The sequence below is a fragment of the Mycteria americana genome, chromosome 2, assembly GCF_035582795.1.
Source record: "Mycteria americana isolate JAX WOST 10 ecotype Jacksonville Zoo and Gardens chromosome 2, USCA_MyAme_1.0, whole genome shotgun sequence".
In the NCBI taxonomy this organism is placed as follows: Eukaryota; Metazoa; Chordata; class Aves; order Ciconiiformes; family Ciconiidae; genus Mycteria; species Mycteria americana.
This window is the reverse complement of record NC_134366.1, coordinates 41,655,605-41,681,330: the sequence shown is the minus strand read 5'-3', so window position 1 is coordinate 41,681,330 and position 25,726 is coordinate 41,655,605. Positions and strand designations below refer to the sequence as shown.

Genomic DNA, 25,726 nt, shown 5'->3' with positions numbered 1-25,726 from the left:
AGAGTGGGAAAGGCTCATCTTGCCATTACTGTGACAAGCAATTGCTGCAAGTACAGTATCTAACACTAATGATTTTTATCTCCTAGTTTTGGTGTTTAAACAGCTGTTGTTCTGCCTCTACGTCTTTCCACTATGGCAGCTGAGGTGGTGCAGGTGAACGCAGGAGCCAGAGCGCGGGTCCGGCCGGGGGAGCAGCGGCCGGGGGAGCAGCGGCGAGGCCCAGCGGGCGTGTCAGCCCTGAGCCCGACTCCAGCCAGCGTCCCGGGGCGGGGGATAGCAGCCTCGGGGCGGCCCGACGGACCGCCACCGGCCACAGCGGCCTCCCGGCAGCCAGACCGGCTGCGCCGGGGGCAGCCGCCTCCGACAGCTGCCAGCGGGCGGGCTGAGGCGAGCCCGGGCCGTGCCCGCGCGTGGGGGGCGGAGCCTCCGCTGCCGCTCCCAGGGGCGGGGCCAGGCTCGAGGCCCGGATGAGCGCGGCGGCCGTGCTGTGACGCCACGCGCCGCTCCCACCAATGGGAGGGCGAGGCGGCGGTTTTTGAACGTCGGGGAGCGGTGCCAACCGTTCGGCCGCGCGCGGGGACGCCCTGCCGCCCCCCGAGGCCGAGCGCGCGGGCAGCGGTTGCTGCCGTTGTCAGGCAAGCCGGGGAGCTGCGGGGGACGCCAGGCGAGAGCCGGCGGCGGCGGCTGGGCTAACGGCCGCTGCGGCCTGGGGGCGGCCGGGGCGGTATCGCCTCTGCCTGGGGCTCGGGCAGCCGCCGCCGTGCGTGGGACGTGCCCGGCGGTGTATACGTCTTTCTGAGGAGGTACGGCTGGTCCGTGGGTGGGTGTCATGAGGGTCTTCCTTCAGCGTTAGAGGAGCCGGGGGCTCGCTTCCGACGCCTCGGGGACTCCCCCCCACACACACACTGCTCATCGTACCGCCGCGATGCGGGTATTTAGATGCCTCGGCCTGGTCCTCGCCGCGGACGCCGTGCGTTTTGCAGTTCAGATAACCGGCAGTAGTGACAGTAGCCATGCTGCAAAAATTGTTTTGAAAATGGCCATAGCTGTGTGTCTTTTCGTATTTGTGGGTCTCTTCTATGTGCGTAAGTGCAGCTTAAAAATACCATAAGCTTTACTCTTGTTTCTTTGTTCCTTTTCTTTTGGCATTGGGAAGCATTGTGCAACACCAGCTTAATGAGTTCTTCACCGTTTATATTTCTAAAGGTAGAAGATGGCTGACCACTTGAAAAAGCCCTTCAAAGACAGTCTGGCTGATATAAAAGAACGAATGAAAGAGAAAAGAAATCAGAAATGGATGAGGTTGGGTAAAATTAGCCAGATCTCTGCTGTAAAGTGCAAAATAGCAAGTAAGATGCTAAAATATCTTGATAGTTTTAATAATTTTTTTTTTAAACCAAGTTGAAATACTCACTGTTCTGTTGTAGGCAACAGCTCCATGCAAATGAAGAGCATCCAAGCAAACAACAGAGCTCTAGCACAGGCTTTGCAAGAAGAAAAGCTCAAACTGAGGGATGCCCAGGCTACCATTCTTCATTTAAGCAAAGAGTATCAAGATCTGAAGGTTCAGATGTTTGACTTGCAAAGAAATCTTGGTTTCAAGCAAGCACAAGGACTTGTTGAGGTATTTTTAATAATAACTTTATGGTTTAGTGAAGCTGAACATCAGAATCTGCACTAATCCACTGATATCTTTATGACCTTAAATGTTTCATAAAAAAATAACTCAATATATAGAACAATTTTTTTTGTATTTTCACCTCATATGGTCATTAACTAAATACTTTTTTTTTTTCTGCCTACTCTTCTTTAATTAAAATCTGTCTTCTGTGAATTTTATTTTTTTTAATCACAGTTGAACATACCTGACACAGGTATCTTCAGGATTTAGTCACCTCATAATACCGATAAGAAGCTACATTGGTAGTTGATACTAGATTATGACAGTAACAGTGTTATTTTCTTTCTTTTGTCCATTAGAATCAACTGTCAGCCTTGAATGAGATAATTTCAAAAGTTTCTCAGAATTTACTGGACTCAATTGACCTCCTTAGCCCAGCAAAGAATTTGTGTTCCATAGGTGTAGTAAGTACCTTTTCCGCTTGAGGGGCAGGATTTCTGTTAATTCTTCCCCTTACTCCTTCCAGCATAGATGCACGTAGTTTTGAGATTTGAGCCTTTGTTTGGAAGTACGACTAGTCCCACAGTTCCCAGTATGACATGGGGTCCACACTGGGGGTGTGTAGTAGGTTGTTAGTGGGACTGAAGCTCTGCTACGAGGTGGTAGGGGCATCCTGCTTTTCTATGGTTTTGTGCCTTGCTCTGGGTACCATCCTCACAGTTCCTTTCCCTGTCCGCTATCTGTATGATTGGGCTGATGATGAATGTGCTGACTTGCAAGAGCTGAGTATTTGAGATCCCACAGCACTTTGTGTTAGCCAGCCAAAAAGAAAGAGTCAAGGGCTTCTCTGGCCTTGGGTGTTGTCTAAAATTTGTATATGGTGCAAGCTTGTTTCAGCTATTTAGTCACAGTAAGATTTATTTTGTTGACAGAATCGGAGAGTGCTTTCTTCAGCTCTTGAAAATAGTTCCAGTGTCATAGGACAAATACATTCAGTGTAAGTATCTTGTATTAATACCTATTTATATTTGAAAATTCTGTTACAGTAAGCTTAGTTTTCTGACTGGAAAATGGGAAGAAATCCAATGTAATGAAGTAGTTCATTTTCATAGAATATATTGCTATTCAGTAAATACTACTTTTGGTATTTTCTTTAGAGGACCTCTACGGTGTGCTGATGGAGATGATCAAGTACTTCCAAATGGGATGGAGGCTGAGAGTGATAGAAATGAGCCAGTTCATTCTGTGTCGGAGATCTGTGAGGAATCTGACTATGCCATTTCCTTAATCAAAATAGTTCCAGACAAAGGTAACTAAATCAACATATTAGACATTGCTCTATTCTGAATCAGGAAAAAAATGTGTGAGTGTAAGTTTAAAACGTAATTACTGCTTTTGAAGTCAAGTAATTTTCCACTTATTATCATAAACGTTAGATATTAGTGTTGGCAACTGGTAAAATTTTGAATGAAGATGCCTAGCAAAATGGGGGAGGGATTTGAAAATGCTTTGTTTTCTATATACCTGCAATCTAGTTTCACTGTCTACCAAACAGTTCAACAGAGTAAAGTCATCTTTAGTCATGCATTATCATTTCTGAAATCAACAATTGTTAACAAAGCTAAATAGTCAGAAAAATAAATGACCTGTAGGTAACTTTTCTAAACAGAACAGTTTAGAGGAAAATCCTAATGTAGTATACTTAACTGCTTTCTGTCTGGAAGCTGTATTAAACAGAGCTTATCTTGATTGCCAAAATACTGGTTTATACAGATCTGTGGAGAAAATTCTAAGAACAGTCTTAATTTTTGGCAGGTTTGGAATTTGCACAAAGCCTTAACAGGTTGTTACTATTTAGCTTTAATATGACTTTTTCTCTTCAATTACAAGGGCAAACACCTGATTTTCATCTGGACAACATAGGGTCAGAGCTGGAAAATCTTTCTTCAAGTAGAAAGGATGGATTTGGTAATGTGTTACCAAAAAGTGTGTCCACCAGGCGTCGCTACTCAAAGATGAGAAATCAGGATGAACTTTGCACTGGTGTCTTTGACCATTCAGAAACATCTGATTCAACAAAAGAGCTTTCTAAACAGGATGAAATTAGACTTGAGGAAAGTCTAGAGAAGGGTACTGTAGAAAACATAAATTCAGGTATTTCTCAGCTGAATGAAAGCAAGCTAGGTTCAGAGCTGGTGTTGAGGAGAATAGATTCTGAAACTGCACGGTTCAACTTAAACAATAATACTGATCTTAAACAACGTGAATGTAAAAGCAGAGAAGACTCTCAAGTAAGGAAAGAGAAGCATCGGAAGAGAAAACTGGAATGGCCAAGAAATACTTCTGGACAAAGACCAAAAAAAAGACAGGGTAAAGAGGCTTCCAAAGAAAAGTTGGATTTCTTGGGTGGCTCCAGTGATGCTTATGACTTTAATTTTGAAGAGAGTGTCCATGTTACACCTTTTCGACAAAATAAGGTGAATGACAGGGATACAGGTGTGGATGACAAAGAAGACTTATCAGAAACTAATACTATTGAGTCGAGTGATATTGAAGAAGATTCAGATGATAGCCTCTATGAGCCTTACAAGAGCAAACCGAAAAAAAGGAAAAGTTCGGTGGACAAGAAAGATACATTGCCAGTCCATGCAAGGCCAAGGTCTAAAAGAGGTTTGGCACAGCGTGAGCAGAAACTCCATAATGAAAAAGAGACCGACAGCAATAAATCAAGTGACAAGTCTATTGGTAAGTGTAGAAAGTGTTCTCTAATTGGTTTCGTTTCCGTGAGAGAGCAACATTAAGGAATTTAGGCTTTTTTTTTTTTTAATAAATACAAACAGAATAAGGTTATAAAAATAATTAGATTAGTTCTTCTGTCTGCCTTATTTTCTTTTCCTCAGCAGAAATTGGAATTAAAGATAAGTTTTGTTTAAGAAATTGGTCAACAATGAATTAATACTGTATTTTGGATGTGTTTAATGATGTATTAAAGCTGAGGAAAAAGAGGAGAACACAAGTGTAAATTGAGAGAGAAGTGGAATAACAAATCACGCTTTGCCTGGCACTGCTTAGTGTTAATTTATTTTTCCAAATTGAAATCCTGAATATTTGTTGATCCTCTTATGTATTCTTAAGTGGAAGGATGAAGATAAGTGTTATAGCTGAGAGTTACTTCACATCTAGTATGTTCATTGACATTCGCTTTTAAGCTAGCTTGCCTGAATTGTCTTAAGCGTGCCTGATTTCTTTTCAGGGCAGCCTTCTGAGCCATCTCGTGGTCATCTTTGTGATGTTACCAATACCACTTCATTGCTTCCCAGCACTGGGAACACAGCTATTGTCCCAGAAGGTGAAAGACCACGATCTCCAAAACGCAAGCGAAGCTGTACTCTTACCGTGAACTATAAAGAACCAAGTATTGCAGGGTAGGTGTCTTACTAGTTTGATATAAAGTTCATGATATTCCATCAAATGGAGGATTTGAGGGGATTATTTAAATATTGGAAATAAGTTCTTAACAAAACATTCAAAGAGAGGTCTGGTAGTAATAGGAAATAGTAAGACAAAATAGTTTGTGTGAAATTGAACTTACTAGCTGAAAGTTAATGTTTTAAGTGACATGGGGAACAAAACTCAATTTTGCCTTTTTTTTTCAAACAGGAAACTCAGGAGAGGAGATCCATTTACAGATACAAATTTTCTGAATTCTCCAATTTTCAAGCAGAAAAAAGATGCTAAATGCCATTCTCTTAAGAATAAATCTCTGTCAAAATACAATGAGAAATTTGTTGGTTGTCATTGAGATTTCCAGTCATGATAGCAAAACCATGATTGCTCCATGAAAAAAGGAAATCTTTCATCCAGGAAATTGTTGCACAATATCTTGCACAAATATGCAATTATTTGTGTCTAAGGATTATAAAATTAAAGAGGTTTTGGGTTTAATCCACTGACTTGTTTTTAATGATATGGAAGACACAAGGCTACTTTTATAACTAAGGTGATTCCATTCAAACTCTTTTGAGAGGAGGCATCCCTACATCATGGATCTGTGAGTATGTTGGAAATATCTGATAGAAAAGATGGTGAATGTAATTTTATGACTTATACCCTGCTTGATCTCTCAGTGGTTGGCAAAGGTGAACTTCAGGCACTTAAGATCAAATGGCTGTGTGGTGGTGTTTTTCTTTTAATAACAATGTACAGATCTTGTTTATGTAACAGTTGTAGTTTCATATTGAAGCTCCTAATAAACATCGTAGTGTTCGGAAACAGCTCGGAATTGGTTGGTGTTCTTTTTGCACAGTTTGCATATTTGCTTCAAGGGTAGCAATGTCAGCAGTAGGCACACTGCAAGTCAGTGTACTCCCTCCCCATCTTATGTGGCATAAGCATTGTTTAGAAGCAAGATTGCCAGTTGTGATTTTATTGTGTAGCTGGAGCTCTCAAAAGTAGCAATTTAGGGTTGGTTGGTACTGCTATGAATGCAATTAAATTGGCTTTGTTCCTATCTGGTTATCTGCGAAGGTTGCTGAAGAGTGCTCTGCTTTAGAGTGTAAAGTAAACTGCTATTATGGGACTTCATAATAATTTTGGCCCTGCTTTGCCAAGTGCCTTTACCACAGGAAGATCTACCACATCTGAACTGGTACCATTGGGGACCACAATAGGCAGTATGCTAGAAGAATGCTGTTATAAACTGGCAAGATTTCAAGGTTGCAGAGCACTCAAACTAGTTTTTCTTTGCTTGAGAGTATTAATGGATACATGAATACAAAGAGGAAAGCTACATTCAAAATAAATAACAGGAAAGTACAAAAATACAGGTTCTTCATTTGTCTTGCAAGAGTGCCTGTCTCACCTGTCCCACTTCAACAGGTGTAACGTCTCTCCCTTTCTGTAATAAAAATGTATAGTGTTAATTACTTGTTTACTGCTAACTTCTTACATGACTCTCAACAGTAATAATAAAAGCTGCAGCTACTGAGTGTTTGAAAATATTTGTTTACAACACAGCCTTTGGATGTTAGAACTGAAACTTAACCTTCCCTTTGTATGGTAAAATTCTAGCTCTGGGTGTTACCATCTTCATTCAGAATCTCTTTAGTACTACAGGAGCTTAAGCAGAATGATTTAACTTCAGGTGCTCTGTTCTTTCAGCAAACAAACAGCTGTTACAGATTTATCAGGGACAAAAAGAACAACATGATAGCAGGTGTGATGGGTCTGGGTTTTTTTTTGATTGAGTAAGCTTGAGTAAGTTCCATCACAACTGCAGGAAGGAGTCTGAGCCTACCTCACCTAATGTCAATTGATATTCCTAGAAGTGTCCAGGAAAATGGCTAAGCCTCTTCTGACTACTACTTGTTACCCTCTGAACAGTACACTTCTACATGATGGGGCACAGGACTAAATCTTAGTGGAGGGGGGGCGGGGACGACACATAAATCTCTTGATACTCTCTAATTGTCTGTCCGGTATTGCACAGGTAGTGTTTATGGCATGCCAAATAAGTGTACCATCTGAGTAACATGGTGATAAGTAGGTAAGTACAAGCTCAACATGGACTGTAGTTTGCTCCTATGTATACTGTGTCTTGTGAATAAAGGACTCGAGTAGACAAAAATGAGAAAACGGGATGAGCATGATGAAAAATCAAAACTTTTGAACTGCTAACTCCAAGAATTGTTTGAGATGTTGAGGAGACAGGAGTCACAGCACTGCAGCTCAGTTAGTATGGAGCGGGGAATACCACTTGGCATAGTCACAGCTTTCCATACTGAATTCTCAGCTCAGCTTGGCACACCATCCTTCCAGTGAACTTGAGGCTTTTTTGCAGATTTTCTAATGTACCTGGAAGATGAACTGACTGCACTCTTGTAGATTCACTGTGCTCAGTTGTGAAATTGCTTCACTGTGTGTATTTGTAGTGCAAGAAATAATTAATAAAAAAAAGAGACCAAAATAAGTAGGGTTTTGTACATATATAATTTAAAACTATTCTGTACCAGTACAATATATTAATTTTACAAATGTAAAGTTCATCAGCTGTTAAAGCATTTGCAAAACCACATCCTACCATAACTTTATTGCACAGTATCTATGAAAATATTAATTCTTAAATTAGAAAACAAATGTTTCAATATAGAAGAGACAATCTGATTGAAAGACAATAAGAAAATCTACTCTGAAAATAACAATTTCACAGGATACCAAGCTTAACAGGTGCAATCTGTAGGCCCAATCTACAAAACAGGATTACAGCATCCCAGTACTGGCTATTAAAAAACAAAATACTCACTGTACCTTTGTTATAGATCCAAATGTAGGTCAGACTAATCTCATACAAAACACTATGGCAAGTCTAGTGTTAACATTTTGAATACCTTGTGTACCACATTTACTACTTCCAGGTAGTTCCTGACATCTACTTGCTGAATCGACTTGTGATTTAACATTGCACAGGTATTTTGCAGGAATATATTCTTTGACACAGCACAGGACTGGGGGTTTTTCAGTCTTATAACTATTGAATTTTACCAGTGTAACATCTGTAAATATAAAACACCAAGAATGAAAGTTAAATCTGTTTTTCACAAAAGTAATTATAATTTACAGTTACAAACTCTAATTAGAAAATGTCAAGTGACAACTTTTTGGCCTGTACTGCTCTCCATTAGGAAGTTAGGTGTACCTCTTAAATGTAGTGTAAGCAGCAAAATATATATATATATTATATATAAGTGCTCAATTTGAAGATATACTAATGTAAGTTGTAAAATGTTAATATGTTCCTGGGTCTAAATAATCACAGTTAATAAGCATTTACAATAAAGCTTGGTAGAAAATCCAGTTTACCACAGAGCCAAATATGTAAGCTAGAAGCTGTCATATGTTGACTTCTTTTGTGTACAATAGTCTTAAGTCTGCAAATAATCTAAAGAATTTATCAGTGAGGAGTAGTAAATAGGGTGGATCATGAAGTGTATCAAAACCTTAACTCTACTAAGCCAATTGAAATTGTCTAGTATATGTGAATCAGATTCTCTGAAGTTATTTTGGGTACTTATGTCCTGCATAAGCCAAGTCACTATGACATTACACATCCAGCCAGATTTATTTTTTTTTTTAAATAGTGGTTATGAGATTACAATTTGCAGGTAAAATATTTATCAAAACCCAAAATTAATAGAAAAACTTGCATCTATCAAAGGTTACAGGCAGTCCTTTTTCAGAACTGGCTGCTCTTCTCTTACAGCTTCTCAACCAGCTGAGTGTTTCTTTTAAAAAATAATATCTTATAAAAAGATTCTACAAAGAAACAAGTGTTTCACAACCCCCCCCAACTGTTGTTTACCCTTACTGTTTTCTTTTTTACTGGAAAAAAAATACTAAAACTTTATCAAATAGGTACTGCATTAGGTAAGTTATAACATCTGTTGTCTGGGAATTTTCTTCATGTTCCCAAACATGTGCAATTTCCCACGTGTTTTGTGGGGTTTCTGAGGCTGTAGCTGATAAACTTACTCATTATGAACATACGGTAATGGGCACACAAAAGAAATATTCTGTAATTAAATACATTATAAAGCCTTTTAATAAAATAATTTTTGTAACTTCAGTATAATACATGTTTGTAAAACTAAAAGGGTTTTTAAAAGTGCTAAGTATTAAACAGAAGTTTCTTGAAACCTTAAAGTCCCACAACTCAGATATATAACGGCTTCCCCTGCCCATGAAGTAGGCACACTGATAGGTTGTAAAAAAAGACAGTGGTGTCACTTGTCAATTAATCCAGCTTCTTTAATTTTTGTGTAGAAGAATTTCTCCAGTATATTGGCACATTTGTAGTATTCACTCTCGGGGGGGTTGTACTCTCTGCAATTTGTAAAGACTCGCTGCAAGTCTGCCATGAATAATTTCTTAGACACGTAGTACCTATTCTTGAGTCGCTCACTCATTGTTTTGAGATCTGTACAGGAGAAAAATAGATTAACAGCGTTTGATTCAAATACTTTTTGTATGCAATATCCCTTTAGACTGATTTGCCATTTAACATGAACTGGCAAAGCTAGGATTTGGAATTCCTAATTGCCTTCATCTAAGGTGCGATCCCTTTTTTAGCTTCAATAGCAAGTGAGTCCCTGAACTAAGCAGTATTTCACTGTAAGAATGATTTTCTGTAGAGTTTATTTTTTCTTCTTTAAAAGATTAAAGCATCATTCTTTTGTGTTCCCATACTTCTCTGAGCTTTCAGTTGGCATTAGGTGTCCCTAATGCTCCTCTAAGTGCTCTGTGAGGCAAAGCTGTTGCCAGCTCTGCTGGAGGAGACCTTAGAAGTGTATAAGGAAAGAATTCAAACATCACACAACATGTATGTTAACCTAAAATCTTCACTTCTGTGTGAACACAGCAAAGAAGAGACATCTGTCTATTCTGCAAGCGGTACTTGCAGCATTGAAAAAAAGATAAAATGTTCCACACTCTACATATATTTTAATTACATCTTCAAAGTTCATAGTTATGTATCCCTTTTTAAGAGTCATGTGAGAACAGATCTCTCCTGCTTTCAACGCATCATACAAAACCTTTACTTACAGAACGTTAAGAAATGTTTTCCTTTATACTAAAATCAGTCATCCATAAAATACACAAGTCATCTCCATGTTCTCCACACAGTTGGTTTCCCAGTAATTCTTATCAGGCACTTTAAAGTTTTGTCTACATTACAAGTGTTCTAGGAGTGAGTACAGGAATAGAAGTAGTGGCAAGTGTGCTGGATGCCTTGGCTTTTCTCACCTCAGATGCTCTAAGAACTATTTTTTTAACAATGCTTGAGGCCAGGCTTCAGCAGCACCTTTGTGAAACCATAACAGAAACAGCTGAAAAGGAGAAGACCTATTGCCAACAAGTATTGCAAAGAAAGCAGAGACCAAAGACCTCCAATGCAAAGGAATTAAACCTTAAAACTTAAGATTTAAAAATATGGTTGTGGGTATTTTTGGTTTGGTTTGGTTTTGTGGGATTGTTTTGTTTTGCTTTAAGGGAGATTTGACTTTGGTAAAATAGAGAAAAACCCTGTCAAATTGACAAGAGGGGATTATTTAAAAAAAGTTTGATGGATACTCTTGAATACCTCTTCCAATGATATATAACTTGCCATTCACTAGTGCTGCACAGTATTTTGCAAAAGCAAAGGCTCATTCAGCTCTCATTAAGTCTGAAATTTAGGTGCCTACATTGAAACTAGATATCCATGGTCTAATTATAGTATCCAACTGAGAAGGCTGTTTAGCTCACCCTAAAGCAAACATTGCCTGGCTGGTCAGTTAAACTGTTCTCCTCTAACTACAGTGAAAGTTTGGCTCCACCTGTCACTCGGCCATACAGCTTTTATTGCAGGTTAAAAAGAAAAAAACCAAACAGTATTTCTTGAAAATAAGCAGCTGAAAGAGCATTTAAAACAGGGGGAAAAGTGTTTATACATGAGAACTGACCTTAGGAGGTAGCCAAAAAAACCTACAGCCATACCTCCCAAATATAGTGCAATTTAATCTGTATGCAAACGTAAAGACAAATGTTATATCTTGTATGTGATAGCATAAGAAAAGACAATGCTGTTTCTTTTTAATTGTAATGATGTCTGAGCGATTTTTCATATCAGCGTGCTGACAGCGAGAGCAGAAAGCAAGCAGAAGTTGATCATGAATCAAAACGCAGTTTAGTTGTGCTGGGTTCCTTAGCTGAAAAAACAAAGCTAAACTACACCAAAGACCTCAGCTTAATCCTAAAATGAGAGCTGCTGCCCCCACCTCCAATGTAATACACCTGAACAAGGAAAGGATGGATAACATTCCTACTTTGGCTTTGCCAACCCAGGCAGTGAGTTCTTTGTAACCACTGTTCAGATTAAAGAGCCATCTAGATCTAGCCTCTGCTCAGAAAAGCAGACGGAGAAAACTGCCACAGGAGGGTGTCAACATTCTTTTTCTTCATTGTTAGAAAATACATTTGTGTCAGGGATACAGGAAGCCAGCTGCTGTTTTATGAAGTACACATATATTTGCTATTTGGAAATGAGAAGTTGAATATAAAAAATCATTAAGCCAAATTGGTATACACAGGCTAGGAGCCTATGCAAAGCAACATGAACAAACACTTTCGTTCTCTGAGAAACTGATTGATAGTAGCCTGCAATGAACTTGTATTTCGTTCTCTAATAACATTAAAAGGTACAGAAACTGTAATCAGAAAGACGGAGGTGAGTATTGCATAAACAATGAAGGAGGAGCAGGATTCAGTTTTAAAGCTGCTGCAATACAAATCAAAGCAAGCATCTGTTTAGAACAGCACTGAATCATCATTGAAATTATATGACCCAGCAGTGAAAAGCAAAGAAAAATGTTATTAGCAGTTGTGTACTTCCCTTTGCAAGTAATCCTGCATAAACAATAGCTGCAGGATTTAAAAATAAAAATAAAAAAATAAATAAAAACACCTTGGACAACTTTGGCAGATCTAAAATACAAAGATAGAAGTTATCTTACAATCAGTTGCATGAAGCATTTTCCTAAACTTAAATTGGAGCAAACTGTTAAGACTTAATTAGAAAACCCTGGTACTTTTGAAAAGGGTTCTCTGTGTGATTTAGAAAGCTTAAATCTGTTTTTAAAAGCAATTCAAATGCTCAGGTGTTCCTGAAAGTTTCCCTTGAGATTTTTTAACACACCAGTAGGATCTGCAATGACCAGTTACCACACACAAGAACATATTTGTACAACTCACATAAACAAGATCAGTCCTGCAAGTTTCTAGCTGACTGCACCATTTAAGAGCTTGCTAGGGCTCTCTAGGGCATACTAAGATCTCACATGTATACACCATGGATGCTTCACACAGGTCATAAAGCAGTCATAAATTTCAAATGACAGCATCGTACTCTTGGCACTTCAGAGCTGCAAGCTATTCAGCTGCAAGTAATATATATCTTTTAACATAAAACAATCAGATTACAATTTATCTGCTATGTCTCCAGCGATAAAGATTTTTAAACTCTATACTTAAAAAATGTTAATGGCATTACCCATGGGAAACCTTATAACTTCATAATATCCAGGAGCTTCTGTTCTCTTCACAGGTTCCATGAAGGGCCAAGCGCTTTGATGGCTCTTTGGTAAAGAAAAAAGTAAGGTATCTAATATGGCAACTCTATATTGGAAATCATTTAAAAATCTTTACAGAAGGTAAACTAGAACTAGCACTCACCTTCACCTGCTGCAGGATGGTTTTTAATGTGCTGTAAAGTTGATCTGGATCCTTGGGCTCCTTACTTGAAAGAAAATACGAAAATAAAAAGATTAGCTTGAATCCCTTATCTTCATTCCTATGACATGCATATTACCTAAAAGCAACTCTAAAGTTTCAAGCATTTTATGGAAGAAATAAAATAAAAACAAAAACAAAAAACACACACACACACCCCAAAAAAACCCAACCAAACAAAACAAAACAAACCCACTTAAGAACTCATCCCTTGCAGATTATTTATCTGTTTTCCAATGGATGGAAGGAAATATCAAATGACATTGTTTAAAGACTTTTCTCAAAGGAACCTCCAAACGGCTTCATCATTTCACTTTGTGCAGCACTTACCCTCTTTCTTTTCCGCTTGGTTTCCAGCCAGTCTCTCCTGTACATCAACAACATGAGAGATTACATGGGAACTACAGTAGGTCAAAACATTAACTGAGTTATTGCAACTCTAAAAAGATAAGCCATTTCAGCAATGCTGCAGTAAAATGGGTTTGTTTCAATAAAAGCTACTCCTAACAAATAACACAACCACCTAGCCTACAGCCCCATTCAATTTCCTACATGCCTTTTCCTCCAGACTGCTGAAAAGATTCTAAAATATTCTCACGAAACACACATTTTTTCAATAATTCAATACATATTTTACCACAACCTCTGTAAAGAGTAATGATGTCACAGTTATCCAGTTTGATTCCCTAGGGACAGAGAATAAATTGCAGAAAAGCACAGCTGAAAAAAATCCTCCAAAAGATGATACCTAAATGTTCTAATTCTGTTTTGTCCCGTAAGTCCATCTTTAGCACAGAAGACATCCTTGTACAGAAGTGCAGTGCGTAACAGTGGTGCCAAAGGGAAATTGCTGACTACACTGCGATACAAATCAAAGAGGGGTCACATATAAATAAAATTACACACAAGTACATAAAAGAGCATCAGCCTGGGATGCCTTGGGGAAGTCTTGAAGACAGCAATTGTACTGGAAACACAACAATCTTCATAGAAATCAAATAAACAGACCAAAACAATTACATTTTAATCAAAAGAAATACATGACTACATTAGTATTTCTAGTCTTGGACCCTTCTTGGCCTGTTATGCTTCTGTTCTACATTAAAAGAGGTTGATACATACTAATTCCAGGAATGCTTTCTATTGGAATCTGCCGTACTCCATCTTTGAAGCAAGAAAGGCCAGGATAAACTTTTCGTATCTGAGCTTGTTTCCTTTCTATGAGCTTTTTAATGATCTGTAATAAAGCAGCAGAGAAAACAAAAAAATAATTTATTTGCTCAAAAGTAACCCAGAGGATTAATGTACAACTGATGAACAGAAACACTCTCTCTTCCTAATCTTATGGTCCTTATAAATCCCCTGAAGCTGGTAACAGGGGTGAGCTACCTGGCCGAACACTGATTCTGCAGATGAGGCTACCAAGTCTCTCAGCTGCCTATTTAGGCACAATTCTGGAAGAAAAGGAGTCGCTGCTTGCTGTATTGATCACAAGCTGCATAGCTCCTGCGAAGGTGGCAGCAGAGGTAAGGAAGGAAATTTCCTGGAAGCTGTTCTGGGAACTGCCTCTAATTCTAGCAGCTGGTGCTTCTGCACTGCTTCAGCACAGCCTGGTCAGAAATTTCAAGGCACATATTGAATGCACATATTTTGATGCACTTACGTGTTCATATTCCAAAATTTTAGAAATACCTGTTCACTTGGAAGTCTCCACATAACTGTAGGAGTTGCTTAGATATCAGTCAGAGATGCTCTTACCGAAGATTTTCTCTCAAGGAAGTCAGAATGATGCCGCTCTTTGGAACCGATATTCTACTCTGCTTGTAAATGCCAGAATAGGCTTTCCCAGTTCTGGGGTACACTCTGTTCTGCTTTGCAATCTCATTACCTCAATTCTAAGTAATTTGCTTTGGTGCTCTTGAAACACACTTAGAGGCTTACCTAAGCTTTGTGTGTCCTGAATATGTCACTTTCAAAATGGCTTACTTCATAACTGGGAGTAAACAAATGCGCAGCCATTGAGACCACCACAGTTTGAGAGACTGTTTTCTTTGGAAATAATAAAGATGGACATATTTTTATTTTTTAGGACCTTCACTCCCCCACACATAGTATTTTCTCTCAAAGAAGATGAAAAGAAAAAACTCGGACTTTCAATAGAGGTTACAAATGTCAAGAGAAACACAGTATATACAACAGCACCATTGCCAGATTCCAGCATACTATACTTTCAAATACTTTCAAACTAATTGTTAAATCCACCTTAAAACCTTCTTATAATTTAGGAACTAGTGGCTCTTCCTGATTAAAACAAGCTGTTCAATCAGTAACACTGATTACTCACAAGTCAGCAGGTCACAAAGCTTTGCATAAAGGGATTTTTCATGTTTTTCAGAATGACTGTAAATGAGCTACAAATCAGGCAGTGCAGACTCACAAATGGTGGTCTGTGACCGGTACCCACTCTCAGGTGACATGGTCTTAGCAGCCATAGGCATATACTCTAATTCTTTAAATAAAAGCTTAGATCCCATGAAAAGCTTCATTTCTAAAAGAACAGGACTAGAAAAGTCTGATGTCCAGTACTGGCCAATACCAGCAGCAAACCAAATCAGTACGTAATCCATACTGTCAACATTCAAAATTCTACTTATGTCCAGGTGTCATCTTCATTGCTTTTGATTTGAGCAGACAAGCGAACATTCTTCATAAAGCTGCAGACTGTGAGGGCTATTTCTAAGTTTCCTTGGAACAGGGAGAATAAAAAAGCCTGATCTGTGTTTTGAGTGTCAAACAGGCAATCCTAAATGCAATTCCAAAGGTGTATCTATTTATTTTCAGAGGAGATACAACAGCATAGGTCAGTGTACAATAACAGCTTTCTTTCTAATAATGGTAGACATGAGATATCTGGAGGACCAAGGCACTTTATCTCCAAGTGGACTGTCTCCAAGTGCTTTGGAACAATATGGACATCCCACCAAATGAGAGAGTGAAGAATGCAAAATAACATATGCTAATAAAGCAGTCCCAGAGCCAAGATCTTAAAAACCAACTTAAGTTTTTGGAAGTGACATAGAATTACAGAATCACAGAATCATAGAGGTTGGAAAAGACCTTTATGATCATCGAGTCCAACCGTAAACCTAACACTACCAAGACCGCCACTACACCATGTCCCTAAGCACCTCATCCAAACGTCCTTTAAATACCTCCAGGGATGGCGACTCAACCACTTCCCTGGGCAGCCTGTTCCAATGCTTGATAACCCTTTCAGTGAAGTAAAATTTCCTAATGTCCAGTCTAAACCTCCCCTGGCGCAACCTGAGGCCATTTCCTCTCGTCCTATCACTCGTTACCTGGGAGAAGAGACCGACCCCCACCTCTCTACAACCTCCCCTCAGGTAGTTGTAGAGAGCGATGAGGTCTCCCCTCAGCCTCCTTTTCTCCAGGCTAAACAACCCCAGCTCCCTCAGCCGCTCCTCACAAGACTTGTGCTCCAGACCCTTCACCAGCTTCGTTGCCCTTCTCTGGACACACTCCAGCACCTCCATGTCCCTCTTGTAGTGAGGGGCCCAAAACTGAACACAGGATTCGAGGTGCGGCCTCACCAGTGCCGAGTACAGGGGCACGATCACTTCCCTAGTCCTGCTGGCCACACTATTTCTGATACAAGCCAGGATGCCATCGGCTTTCTTGGCCACCTGAGCACACTGCTGACATGTTGATGGTTTCAGCCTAGAACTGTATTGCTGCAGTTAAGCATGCCTGAGATGTAACAGCCTACAAGAGACACGTCCACTATCCACCCACCCTGACACCATTCCTTCCCTGAGGGGAAGGTGGTATGTCCAGCAGTAGACTGGGATCTGAAGAGTAACCCAACCAAGCAGAAATGAAAGGGAAAAAATTACGATCTATGTTGTACGGACATATGAAAACTAAATGTATAGCACTCAGATATTGTCCTTCTTTCTGCAAGCATGGGCCAAATAGTTATATGGGAAGGAAAATTATTGTGCCATAAAGAAGCATTTTAACAAAATAAAAAGTCATGAGATTTAACCAACCTTGACAGAACAAATTATCCTTGTAGTTTGTGTTTCTTTAAAAACCCAGGAAGGTATTTAAAAAAACTGGAAAGATCATAATTATTTTGCTAATAAACTGCCTTATTATATGGAATATTATTATGGAATAAATAAAGAACTTCCCACATAAACTCCAAAGAGGGACAGCCTGGAATTTAAAACAGCCTACCCTTGATTTGTATATTAAAACAGTGGCAGAAAAAATAATCCTCTTTCTTTCAAGTAAAATACAGGACATGCCATACAAACACTCCATTCAAAAGTCACTCTAAGGAACACTACTGTCACTGGGGCCGGGGGGGGAAGAAAAAATTGACAAAGCTGCAGAACAAATCAATCTCACAAGATTTTGCTTAGTTACCATCTATGACAAAATTTAGCTATGAAATAATCCTCAAAATATCAGTACTTTTCAACACTTCTGTTATCATAACGTTAGTAAGGTAGAATTTAATGCTTTGACTGCAAAATTATGGCACTGGGTCTTGAATGAAAGAATTATTCTAACGAATATAAGTATACATTCCAACATTGTAAGCACCAAAGCAAAGAAGAGAGCTAACCTGGCACTGACTGAATTGTTTCTAAACATCTGAATAGATTATAATGTTCAGTGTTTCAGTTCAGCCTTTACCTCTTTTTGCTTTTTAATGATGACAGAAAATTCCGTGTAGGGGATCCTTGGATTTAATTCACATCCCATTAATGTGGCACCCTCATAATCCTTGATGTAGCCAACATATTTTGCTTTTGGTACTTTAATATCTTTGGAGAAACCCTGAAGAAGAAAAAAACTCAAGTTGTCATGATGCCATTTTCCTTTTACATTTGTTTTAACTGAAAAGCTATGATGATTTAGAACCAAATTCATCATAATGTTAAAATACAGGCAATACAATGGATAGAGCTACAGATCATGGTTCATAGTGTTGCAAACACCTTCTCATGGGAGTCACTTGATACAAGAATAGTTAATTGCTTATACGTATAGGAAAAGAAGGGAGATAAAGAAATGGAGGAAAATATTTTTACTGTGGACAAATTTCCTGGATTTTTCCAAAAATTTGCTATTTTAATATTAAAGGATGCCAGTCCTGTAGTCATTAGTCAAGGAAAGCTGCTGTTGAAGTTGATGAGATGACAGTAATTTTATAGCCAGAAAAAACAATGTGGTTTTTTTTTTACTTTTGTATTTCAAGTGAAAAAATAAGGTAACAAATCCTATTAAAAGTTCCAAAGTTATACTACAGTCTTCATACAGTTCAAGACTTAATTGAAAAACAAACCCACAAAAGAATTAACCAAGGCAATAAAAAAGGAGTGTAGGACTCTCACTTTGGCTGCATTTTATTCTTCTGTTACAGTGGTATCTATGAAACCTCAGTAAAAATCAGGAACCCAACCAGGACTTCTCCCTCACAATTTACCACCAAAGGTTTCAGACTTACATGGAGACTGAGCACCTTCAAACTGGGGGAAGGACATTTCAGATGTGAAAAGGGTCTGTCTGCACAGATCTGATAGCAGTATCACAAGCCCAGCTTTTATTCATTTTGAATGTGTGAAGAGCAAATTGTATCAGTTTTATATACAGAATCATAGAACAGCTGAGGTCGGAAGGGACGTAAGGAGGTCAACTAGCCCCATATCCCTGCTCAGAGCAGGTCTCATCAGATCTGGTCGCTCAAGGCCATGTCCAGTCTTGAAGAGTGCCAAGGACAGAGATGCTACAACCTCTCTGGGCAACATTTTCCACTATTTCACCATGCTTAGGACAGGAAGAAAAAAAAAATTCCTTCTATCTAATTGCAATTTCCCATGATCCAACTTGTGTCCATTGCCTCTAGTCCTGTTGCTGTACATCTCTGAGAATACTCTGACTCCATCTTCACTTTGTCATCTGACCAGATAGTGGACACCTGTTTAATCTATCAAATCTATTTGACAGATTAGACATCACAGTCTTTCCTGAACTTGAACCTCATGCTTCAAACCAGGAAGAGCTGTGAGCACAGGTAAGTTCTAGTCTGCCACAGGCATGTCTGGTCCTTCTTCACACTTCTTATAGAATCAGTGAAGGACTGGAATGAATGAAGAAGCAGCCAACCCACATTCAACTGGATTTTAGACTTGACAAATTATAAGCTATACCATACACCTATATTCAGATCATTCCATCAAAGTAAAATGCATTATAAGTCAGTATCCTTACACAAGATGAACACAGAGCACATTCTGTAGATAAAAAAATACGCATAAAATTGCACTATGCATTTTATCCAACTACTTTGTCACCTCTAGTTGTTTAGTTCATCACTGCTAGATGTTAACTTCTTGCACCAAGTGATTTCTTACATTGACTTACTTGCTTTTTGAAGTAACCGATAGCATATTCATCTGCATACGTGAGAAAGTTGAGAATGTTGTGTTTGATGTGGTACTCCTTCAGATGGTTCATTAGGTGAGTCCCATAACCCTGTGGGAAACATATGAGGAAAAAGCCATTACAAAGCCTTTGGGGACGGCACATATTAGAAACTGTGGACCGAGGGTTATTACAGACTCTTTTTCAAAATGCAGTCTTTCCTCTAGATCCTGTTTTAAAGATTTTCTCATAGCTAACTTGGTGAGGCATACTCAAGATCAGACTGTTTTCAGCCTTGTAGGGGTATCTTTGTGACCCAACAGGGAACACAAAATATTACAGTTTCTAGTGTCTGATTCACTTTTAATCTAAAAGAGACCAAAACCTAGACTTTCTCTAGGGGTAAAGCATAGCTCTAAAGAGGTACATTGTCCTGGAAGTTGTAATTCAAGGTCCACACATTATTTTTTTCCTTTTAAGTTAGATATCAACTATTAATAGTCACATATTTCACCAATAACAAAACTACATATATTGTAATAAGAGGGCATACTTTCTTAGCCATATCACTTCAAAACTGCAAAGCAGTAGGAATATCAAAATGACTTCTTCTAGAGGAACCCGTTCTGAGACAAGATCTCTGTTTTACTGTGTTTTGTGCACCTGTAGCAGAAACAGCCTCCGCCTCAAAGGATTTATAATCTGAACTTATCATAGGGCATAAAAGGGAATAGTGAAACAGTTATTACCATAATAAGTAGCAGAAAATTAAGTCCACAATCAAATAAATAGCTATGCCTTCTGACGGCACACAGGAATAATTTCCATTTTCATTCAACCCCAAAGTAAACAAAAGGTTCCATTTATTCACATTTCCAAGTAAGCTATAGTCTTTCCCTTCTGCTGTGAGATGAAGAAATGTAAAATAGACAGGAAAGCCCATAATAATGTGTTGTTCCTGCATATGTTCCAATTTTAACATCATGGAGACTAACTGGCCACTTACAGAAATATACATGGAATCGTTTTGGGTACCCTGTTCTTGAAAACTGGGGAAACTTTTATTTATGTACATAACCCAGAAAAATAAATTAGAAAATATGTACTTCTGATTTAATTCACACAATTTAATAGCCCTAAACATGGAAATAGCCAGATAAAAGCAAGTTCGGTAAGTGCTGAAGCTCAATACAAAAAATTTAGTAGTGACACATTTTGTTTAAAATCCTACTAATCTAGGTACAAAATGTGTGCATTAGTCCTTCCTTTCCAGCTAGTGCTTGGAGCATCTGGTATTCAGACCTCATATTCAAAATTAAGACCTCATATGTGTAAAAATAAGTACTTCTGAATTTGAGGAAGCTATTAAAGCCGTATGTTCACTTGTTAAAGTGGCACACATCATGCATGGCATCAAATACAAAGAAGTGGTTTGACAACTGACATGTTAAGTGGTACAGCATTTCTTAGAACTCAGAAGTGCTCAAGACAATGAAGAGACTTTCTAATTGCAAATTTGAGTTCTCAAATTCTTTGAAGAGGACAAAAGCTCTGAACCAAAATTTTTAATGAAAAAGCATACATGAGCTAGCCAAGCTCCTCACTTCTCTTCTCATCAGCAGGGTGAAAGGAACAGCGTATAAGAGACTGACATTTTATTTACACCTGAAACATTGCAATTCATTCCAGTAATTCTAAAGCATCTAATCTCTGACAACAAATGTCAACTTTGCGTCTCAAAGAAATTCCAGCAATTATGATGAGAATTACTTCAAACATTTTCTGCTGACCTATTATTTTTATAACCTTCACAGGATTTATTCATTCTCACACTTGCCAAAGTCTAACAACCCTAATAGGAAACTAAGCCATGTACAAAATTTAAAATAATTTTGTAACATGGGATAAAACTATCTCAAAAACCATCCAACTTTTAAATATCGCATATAATGGACAACAGTACCCATATTTCTTACTCCAGCCTCAAACTGAATTAAAACAGGAATTTATTTTTCACAAGAATAGGCAGTTTACCCATGTGTGAACATTTAGTTTTTCTCAGTTACCTGCTGGTAGTGGTCACCTTACTCAGATAGGAATGTGGGAAGGCAAATTTTCAGAAATAGTCAACTGATACAGCAAGGCACCCAGAGGGTAACAAGAAATTGTGCGTTATGTGTGCATACGCAACCTAAGAGGCACTCTGATGGGTCAGATTTATTTGTTCTATTCTATTCTGAATGGTTATTCCTAGAGAATCACAACACACCTTTGGCAGCCTAACTTGTGTAGTGCAGTTGGTTGTTTTAGTAGAATGATGTGCTGGTTTTGGCTGGGATAGAGTTAATTTTCTTCACAGTAGCTAGTATGGGGCTATGTTTTGGATTTGTGCTGGGAACAGTGCTGATAACACAGGGATGTTTTGGTTACTGCTGAGCAGTGCTTGCACAGAGTCAAGGCCTTTTCTGCCTCTCACCCCACCCCACCAGCGAGGAGGCTGGGGGGGCACAAGAAGCTGGGAGGGGACACGGCTGGGACAGCTGACGCCAACTGACCAAAGGGATGTCCCACACCATATGGCGTCATGCTCAGCATATACAGCTGGGGAAGAAGAAGGAAGGGGGGGACATTCGGAGTGATGGCGTTTGTCTTCCCAAGTAGCCGTTACGCGTGATGAAGCCCTGCTTTCCTGGAGATGGCTGAACACCTGCCTGCCCATGGGAAGTAGAGAATTAATTCCTTGCTTTGCTTTGCTTGTGTGCACGGCTTTTGCTTTACTTATTAAACTGTCTTCATCTCAACGCATGAGTTTTCTCATTTTTACTCTTCTGATTCTCTCTGCCATCCCACCGGGGGGTAGTGAGCGAGCGGCTGTGTGGGGCTTAGTTGCCAGCTGGGGTTAAACCACGGCAAATGAAAACACCTTTTATGAATTAGTCAGGCTTACAATAGACATAACTTAAGCATATTCCATTACTGTTTGCATTTGCTAAAACAGTTTGGACACTTTTATGTCAGGCCACTGCTAAGTGCAGGGGAATGTTCCTCTCTAACACCAGAGCTGAATAAAATCGAATATAACCCAAGTACTAACCGTTGTCACAGGCTTTCAATCCCACTGTGTTACCCTTCCGCACCCAGAGTTCTTCCCTTCAAAACAGGGCACACAATTTTGCGTGTTCAACTGCTACAAACTCTGAATTAACCCACATCTCAGCTCTAACAATTTCAACTCAAAAACATAAAGCTACAGCACCATCTAAAGGCAAAATCCTGAATCAAATGGTCACAGATCTACCTGTAGTCCCTGGGAAAGCGGGAGGAATCTCCTGTATTCATAGTGCTCTATATTCTTTCAACACAGCTGCTAATTCTCAACCCTTGGAGAACACTTTGTGAAATTAACTCAAAAGAGAGTGTATAGAATAGAACATGTGCTTATTTTGAGATACAAAACTATACCTAATTTTTTTTTATATATCTCATTTTGATTGAAGTCATGTAATGCCACAAAGCAATTGAACACAAATTACTGTCACACACAAGCAATACTTATTTCAGTCAACCATGAGGTGTTAACACTACACAGAGAGGCAATTGCTGGAGACAGAAGAGGGAATAGTCCAAGAATGGGCAACTACTGGCCACTATTGTTGTGTTGAGAAAGATTTTATTTACTTAATTAATTAAAAGTAATCCTACTATTATGCTGCTGATTCTAAATCTGCACATTTGTTTAGTTTTTCTGTATTATATTCAGAATCACTGTATCCTTCAAACTCTATTTCTATTTGGCAACTCAGCAATATACTCAATGTGACTAACAACATTAGGAGCGTATGCAGTAGTGAATGGGACTCAAATACATTTAATAAACTCTAGTGGAGAATTATTTTTACCTTGACTTGCTCATTGGAAGTCACAGCACAGAAAACAATCTCCGTAAATCCTTGGGAGGGGAACATCCGGAAGCAGATACCACCGATAACACGACCATCTTTTATTAATGCAAGGGTCTTGTGTTTCCTGAGTAGACAAAAATAACAGTCACTTTAATTCATGTACATAGTACATAAAGTGCCATTACCTTCCTTTTTTCAGAAACTTGATTCACTTCTTTCCATGATGCTAATGCAATTGTATATGCCTCTGTTAAGTTAGCTGCTTGTACCTACAGAAGAGTTGCTATTTTAACATCATGCTTTGAATTTACCATAAAATTCATCATTCGTGCAGCAAGGTCCTGGCCTTGCCAAGTACTCCTAGGTACGAGGGTAATGCCCAATAAATAAGAGTTGTATTGCTTTCATTGAATCTATTGCTGACTGTTATGCCATTGCGCAGTCCTCAGGATGATTTTACCCTGACTAAACTAGAAATTAATGGAGTTACAGGACAGCAAGTCCTTTCTAAGGGATTCCTGTTTCCCTGCATGCACTATCTATAACTAAGCTATCAGTTTCAAATGCAGCTGATGAAGCGAGAAATTATATTTCTTATTTCTAATCACCCACGGTATATATACATGGTATCATATAAATTGTATAAACAATACAGTAAATTTACACAAGATATCTTTCTGGGGGGAAAGGTTGGTGCCAAAAGTGAGCCCCTGACAAAAAAAGGTAGTCTGAAAAGTACTTATATTTTATGTGCCACCGTTGAAGGAGATTTTATACATTTTATACGTTCTTCTTGTACTTATTTTGGTGCTTTTTATTTGTGGAATGACAGCAGCAATGTAGTAGCCTGAGCTTTTAATTTTGTTTACTCATGTTTGAGTTGTTTAAGCAACAAGATACAGTAAGGATGGCCATTGCAGAAATAAGAACATTAAAGGCAATAATAAATAAGGTAATAGCTGAAAGAAATTTGGGAAGAGAACTGTTGGACTCCAGTATCTCACACTTGACGTAGGTTTGTGTGTATCCACTACTCAGCATAGGTCTCCAGTGTGTATCCCTGGAGATTCATGGCAGATGCTGGGGTACTCCGAGCTGTCCAGGCAATGTGCTTCACTTCCTTTGGGTCAACTGTTTGCCTCAGGCACATAAAGGAGGGCATTTTCTTTCTGTAGCAATATCCATACCTCTTTCTCAAGCACAGACTGCTCTCCAGACAGATATCTATACTTGAAGAGCACTTAAACTACCTGCAGTTCCTCTCAGCCTACTAGGAGAGTCTTTCCCAATAAGAAATATGGGAGAAGGCCATGACTCAACACCACTACTTCAGAATTTTGCTTTGATGTTCAGTTATGAGGGAACCTGGCTTCTTCAACCAGTAGCCTCTGCTTGAGATCACAGTGCTGCTAAGGCTCCTAAACTCAGACAAGCAAGCAGCCTCTGCAGGAAACACAATGGTGGAAAAGTGGACACTTCTGAGGAGAACTTCCCTTCATGCTTGAACATCTGAGGCACAATTCAGTCAGGACACTAGGGTAGGTGGAGAACCACGTGCTACCTGTGGATGCTGCTATAGCCAGTGTGTCTCTTTTCAAGTGCCTGCCGTGTAGAGTTGCACCCAAAGCGAGACAGGAAATTTGCACTGATAAAGAGAAAAGCAATGTGCTTGGGTGAGGAGTGATTTCTCCCATGCTGACTTAAATGCTGCTGTTCTTCATAAATCCTACAAGTTCTTCTTATTGAAAAACTTCAGTCTCTGCTGCCATTTGGTTCACGATCTCCACAGACAGAAGATGGAGCAGCCTGCAAGTTATTATGGGCCTGGAAACCACTAATAAGCACCATAATTACTTTCTGACTTCAGTTCTAACATTCAAAAGTACAAGATAGGTAGGAGCCTTCCCTGCAGGCCTATGTCCCTTGTATTGGGTTTGCGTGGCAAGGTTTTGGTAGCGGGGGGCTACAGCGGTGGCTTCTGTGAGAAGCTGCTAGAAGCTTCCCCCATGTCCGACAGAGCCAATGCCAGCTGGCTCCAAGACAGACCTGCTGCTGGCCAAGGCCAAGCCCATCAGCGATAGTGGTAGCGCCTCTGGGATAACTTCTTTAAGAAGGGGAAAAAGTTGCTGTGCAACAGCAACTGCAGCCGGAGAGAGGAGTGAGGATATGTGAGAGGAACAGCCCTGCAGACACCAAGGTCAGTGAAGAAGGAGGGGAAGGAGGTGCTCCAGGCACCGGAACAGAGATTCCCCTGCAGCCCATGGTGAAGACCATGGTGAGGCAGGCTGTCCCCCTGCAGCCCATGGAGGCCCATGGTGGAGCAGATATCCACCTGCACCCCATGGAGGACCCCACACTTGTGCAGGTAGATGCCCGAAGGAGGCTGTGACCCCGTGGGAAGCCCACGCTGGAGCAGGTTTGCTGG

General features: G+C 39.4%; 2 protein-coding genes across 9 annotated transcripts in view; one reads left to right on the top strand and one right to left on the bottom strand.

Moving 5' to 3' along the window:
* The first annotated feature begins 525 nt into the window (after positions 1-525).
* On the top strand, positions 526-6,114 carry SGO1 (shugoshin 1). Of its 2 annotated transcripts, none has more exons than XM_075493139.1 (9): positions 526-635; positions 1,207-1,349; positions 1,428-1,624; positions 1,981-2,085; positions 2,554-2,618; positions 2,779-2,930; positions 3,512-4,366; positions 4,875-5,046; positions 5,282-6,114. In XM_075493139.1, the coding sequence occupies exons 2-9, from the start codon at positions 1,214-1,216 to the stop codon at positions 5,421-5,423; spliced, it is 1,824 nt and encodes a 607-aa protein (XP_075349254.1). In that variant the 5' UTR covers positions 526-635; positions 1,207-1,213; the 3' UTR covers positions 5,424-6,114. The 2 variants fall into 2 exon arrangements, with proteins under 2 accessions (XP_075349254.1, XP_075349253.1); XM_075493138.1 differs by having other exon boundaries at positions 587-803; positions 5,282-6,109.
* Positions 6,115-7,590: 1,476 nt separating this feature from the next.
* The window catches only part of KAT2B (lysine acetyltransferase 2B), a 46,466-nt gene continuing 28,330 nt past the window's right edge, over positions 7,591-25,726 (bottom strand). Inside the window, exons 11-18 of one of the 7 annotated variants that reach the window (XM_075493134.1) lie at positions 23,299-23,425; positions 19,400-19,510; positions 17,669-17,812; positions 14,066-14,180; positions 13,274-13,310; positions 12,887-12,950; positions 12,705-12,789; positions 7,591-8,172 (exon numbers count right to left, since the gene is read on the bottom strand). In XM_075493134.1, the coding sequence (XP_075349249.1) occupies positions 7,952-8,172; positions 12,705-12,789; positions 12,887-12,950; positions 13,274-13,310; positions 14,066-14,180; positions 17,669-17,812; positions 19,400-19,510; positions 23,299-23,425 (904 nt within the window). In that variant the 3' untranslated portion in view covers positions 7,591-7,951. Of the gene's footprint in view, positions 9,594-12,704; positions 12,790-12,886; positions 12,951-13,273; positions 13,345-14,065; positions 14,181-17,668; positions 17,813-19,399; positions 19,511-23,298; positions 23,426-25,726 lie in introns of those variants that run through there. The other 6 variants (XM_075493135.1, XR_012774227.1, XR_012774226.1 and 3 more) reach the window with 6 other exon arrangements.

Bases quoted from the DNA above. Each gene is read 5' to 3' on its own strand.
- SGO1 (XM_075493139.1), top strand. From the start codon at position 1,214: ATGGCTGACCACTTGAAAAAGCCCTTCAAAGACAGTCTGGCTGATATA. The intron at 2,086-2,553 runs GTAAGTACCTTT...TTTTGTTGACAG, and splicing joins ATTTGTGTTCCATAGGTGTA to AATCGGAGAGTGCTTTCTTC. The intron at 5,047-5,281 runs GTAGGTGTCTTA...TTTTTCAAACAG, and splicing joins AAAGAACCAAGTATTGCAGG to GAAACTCAGGAGAGGAGATC.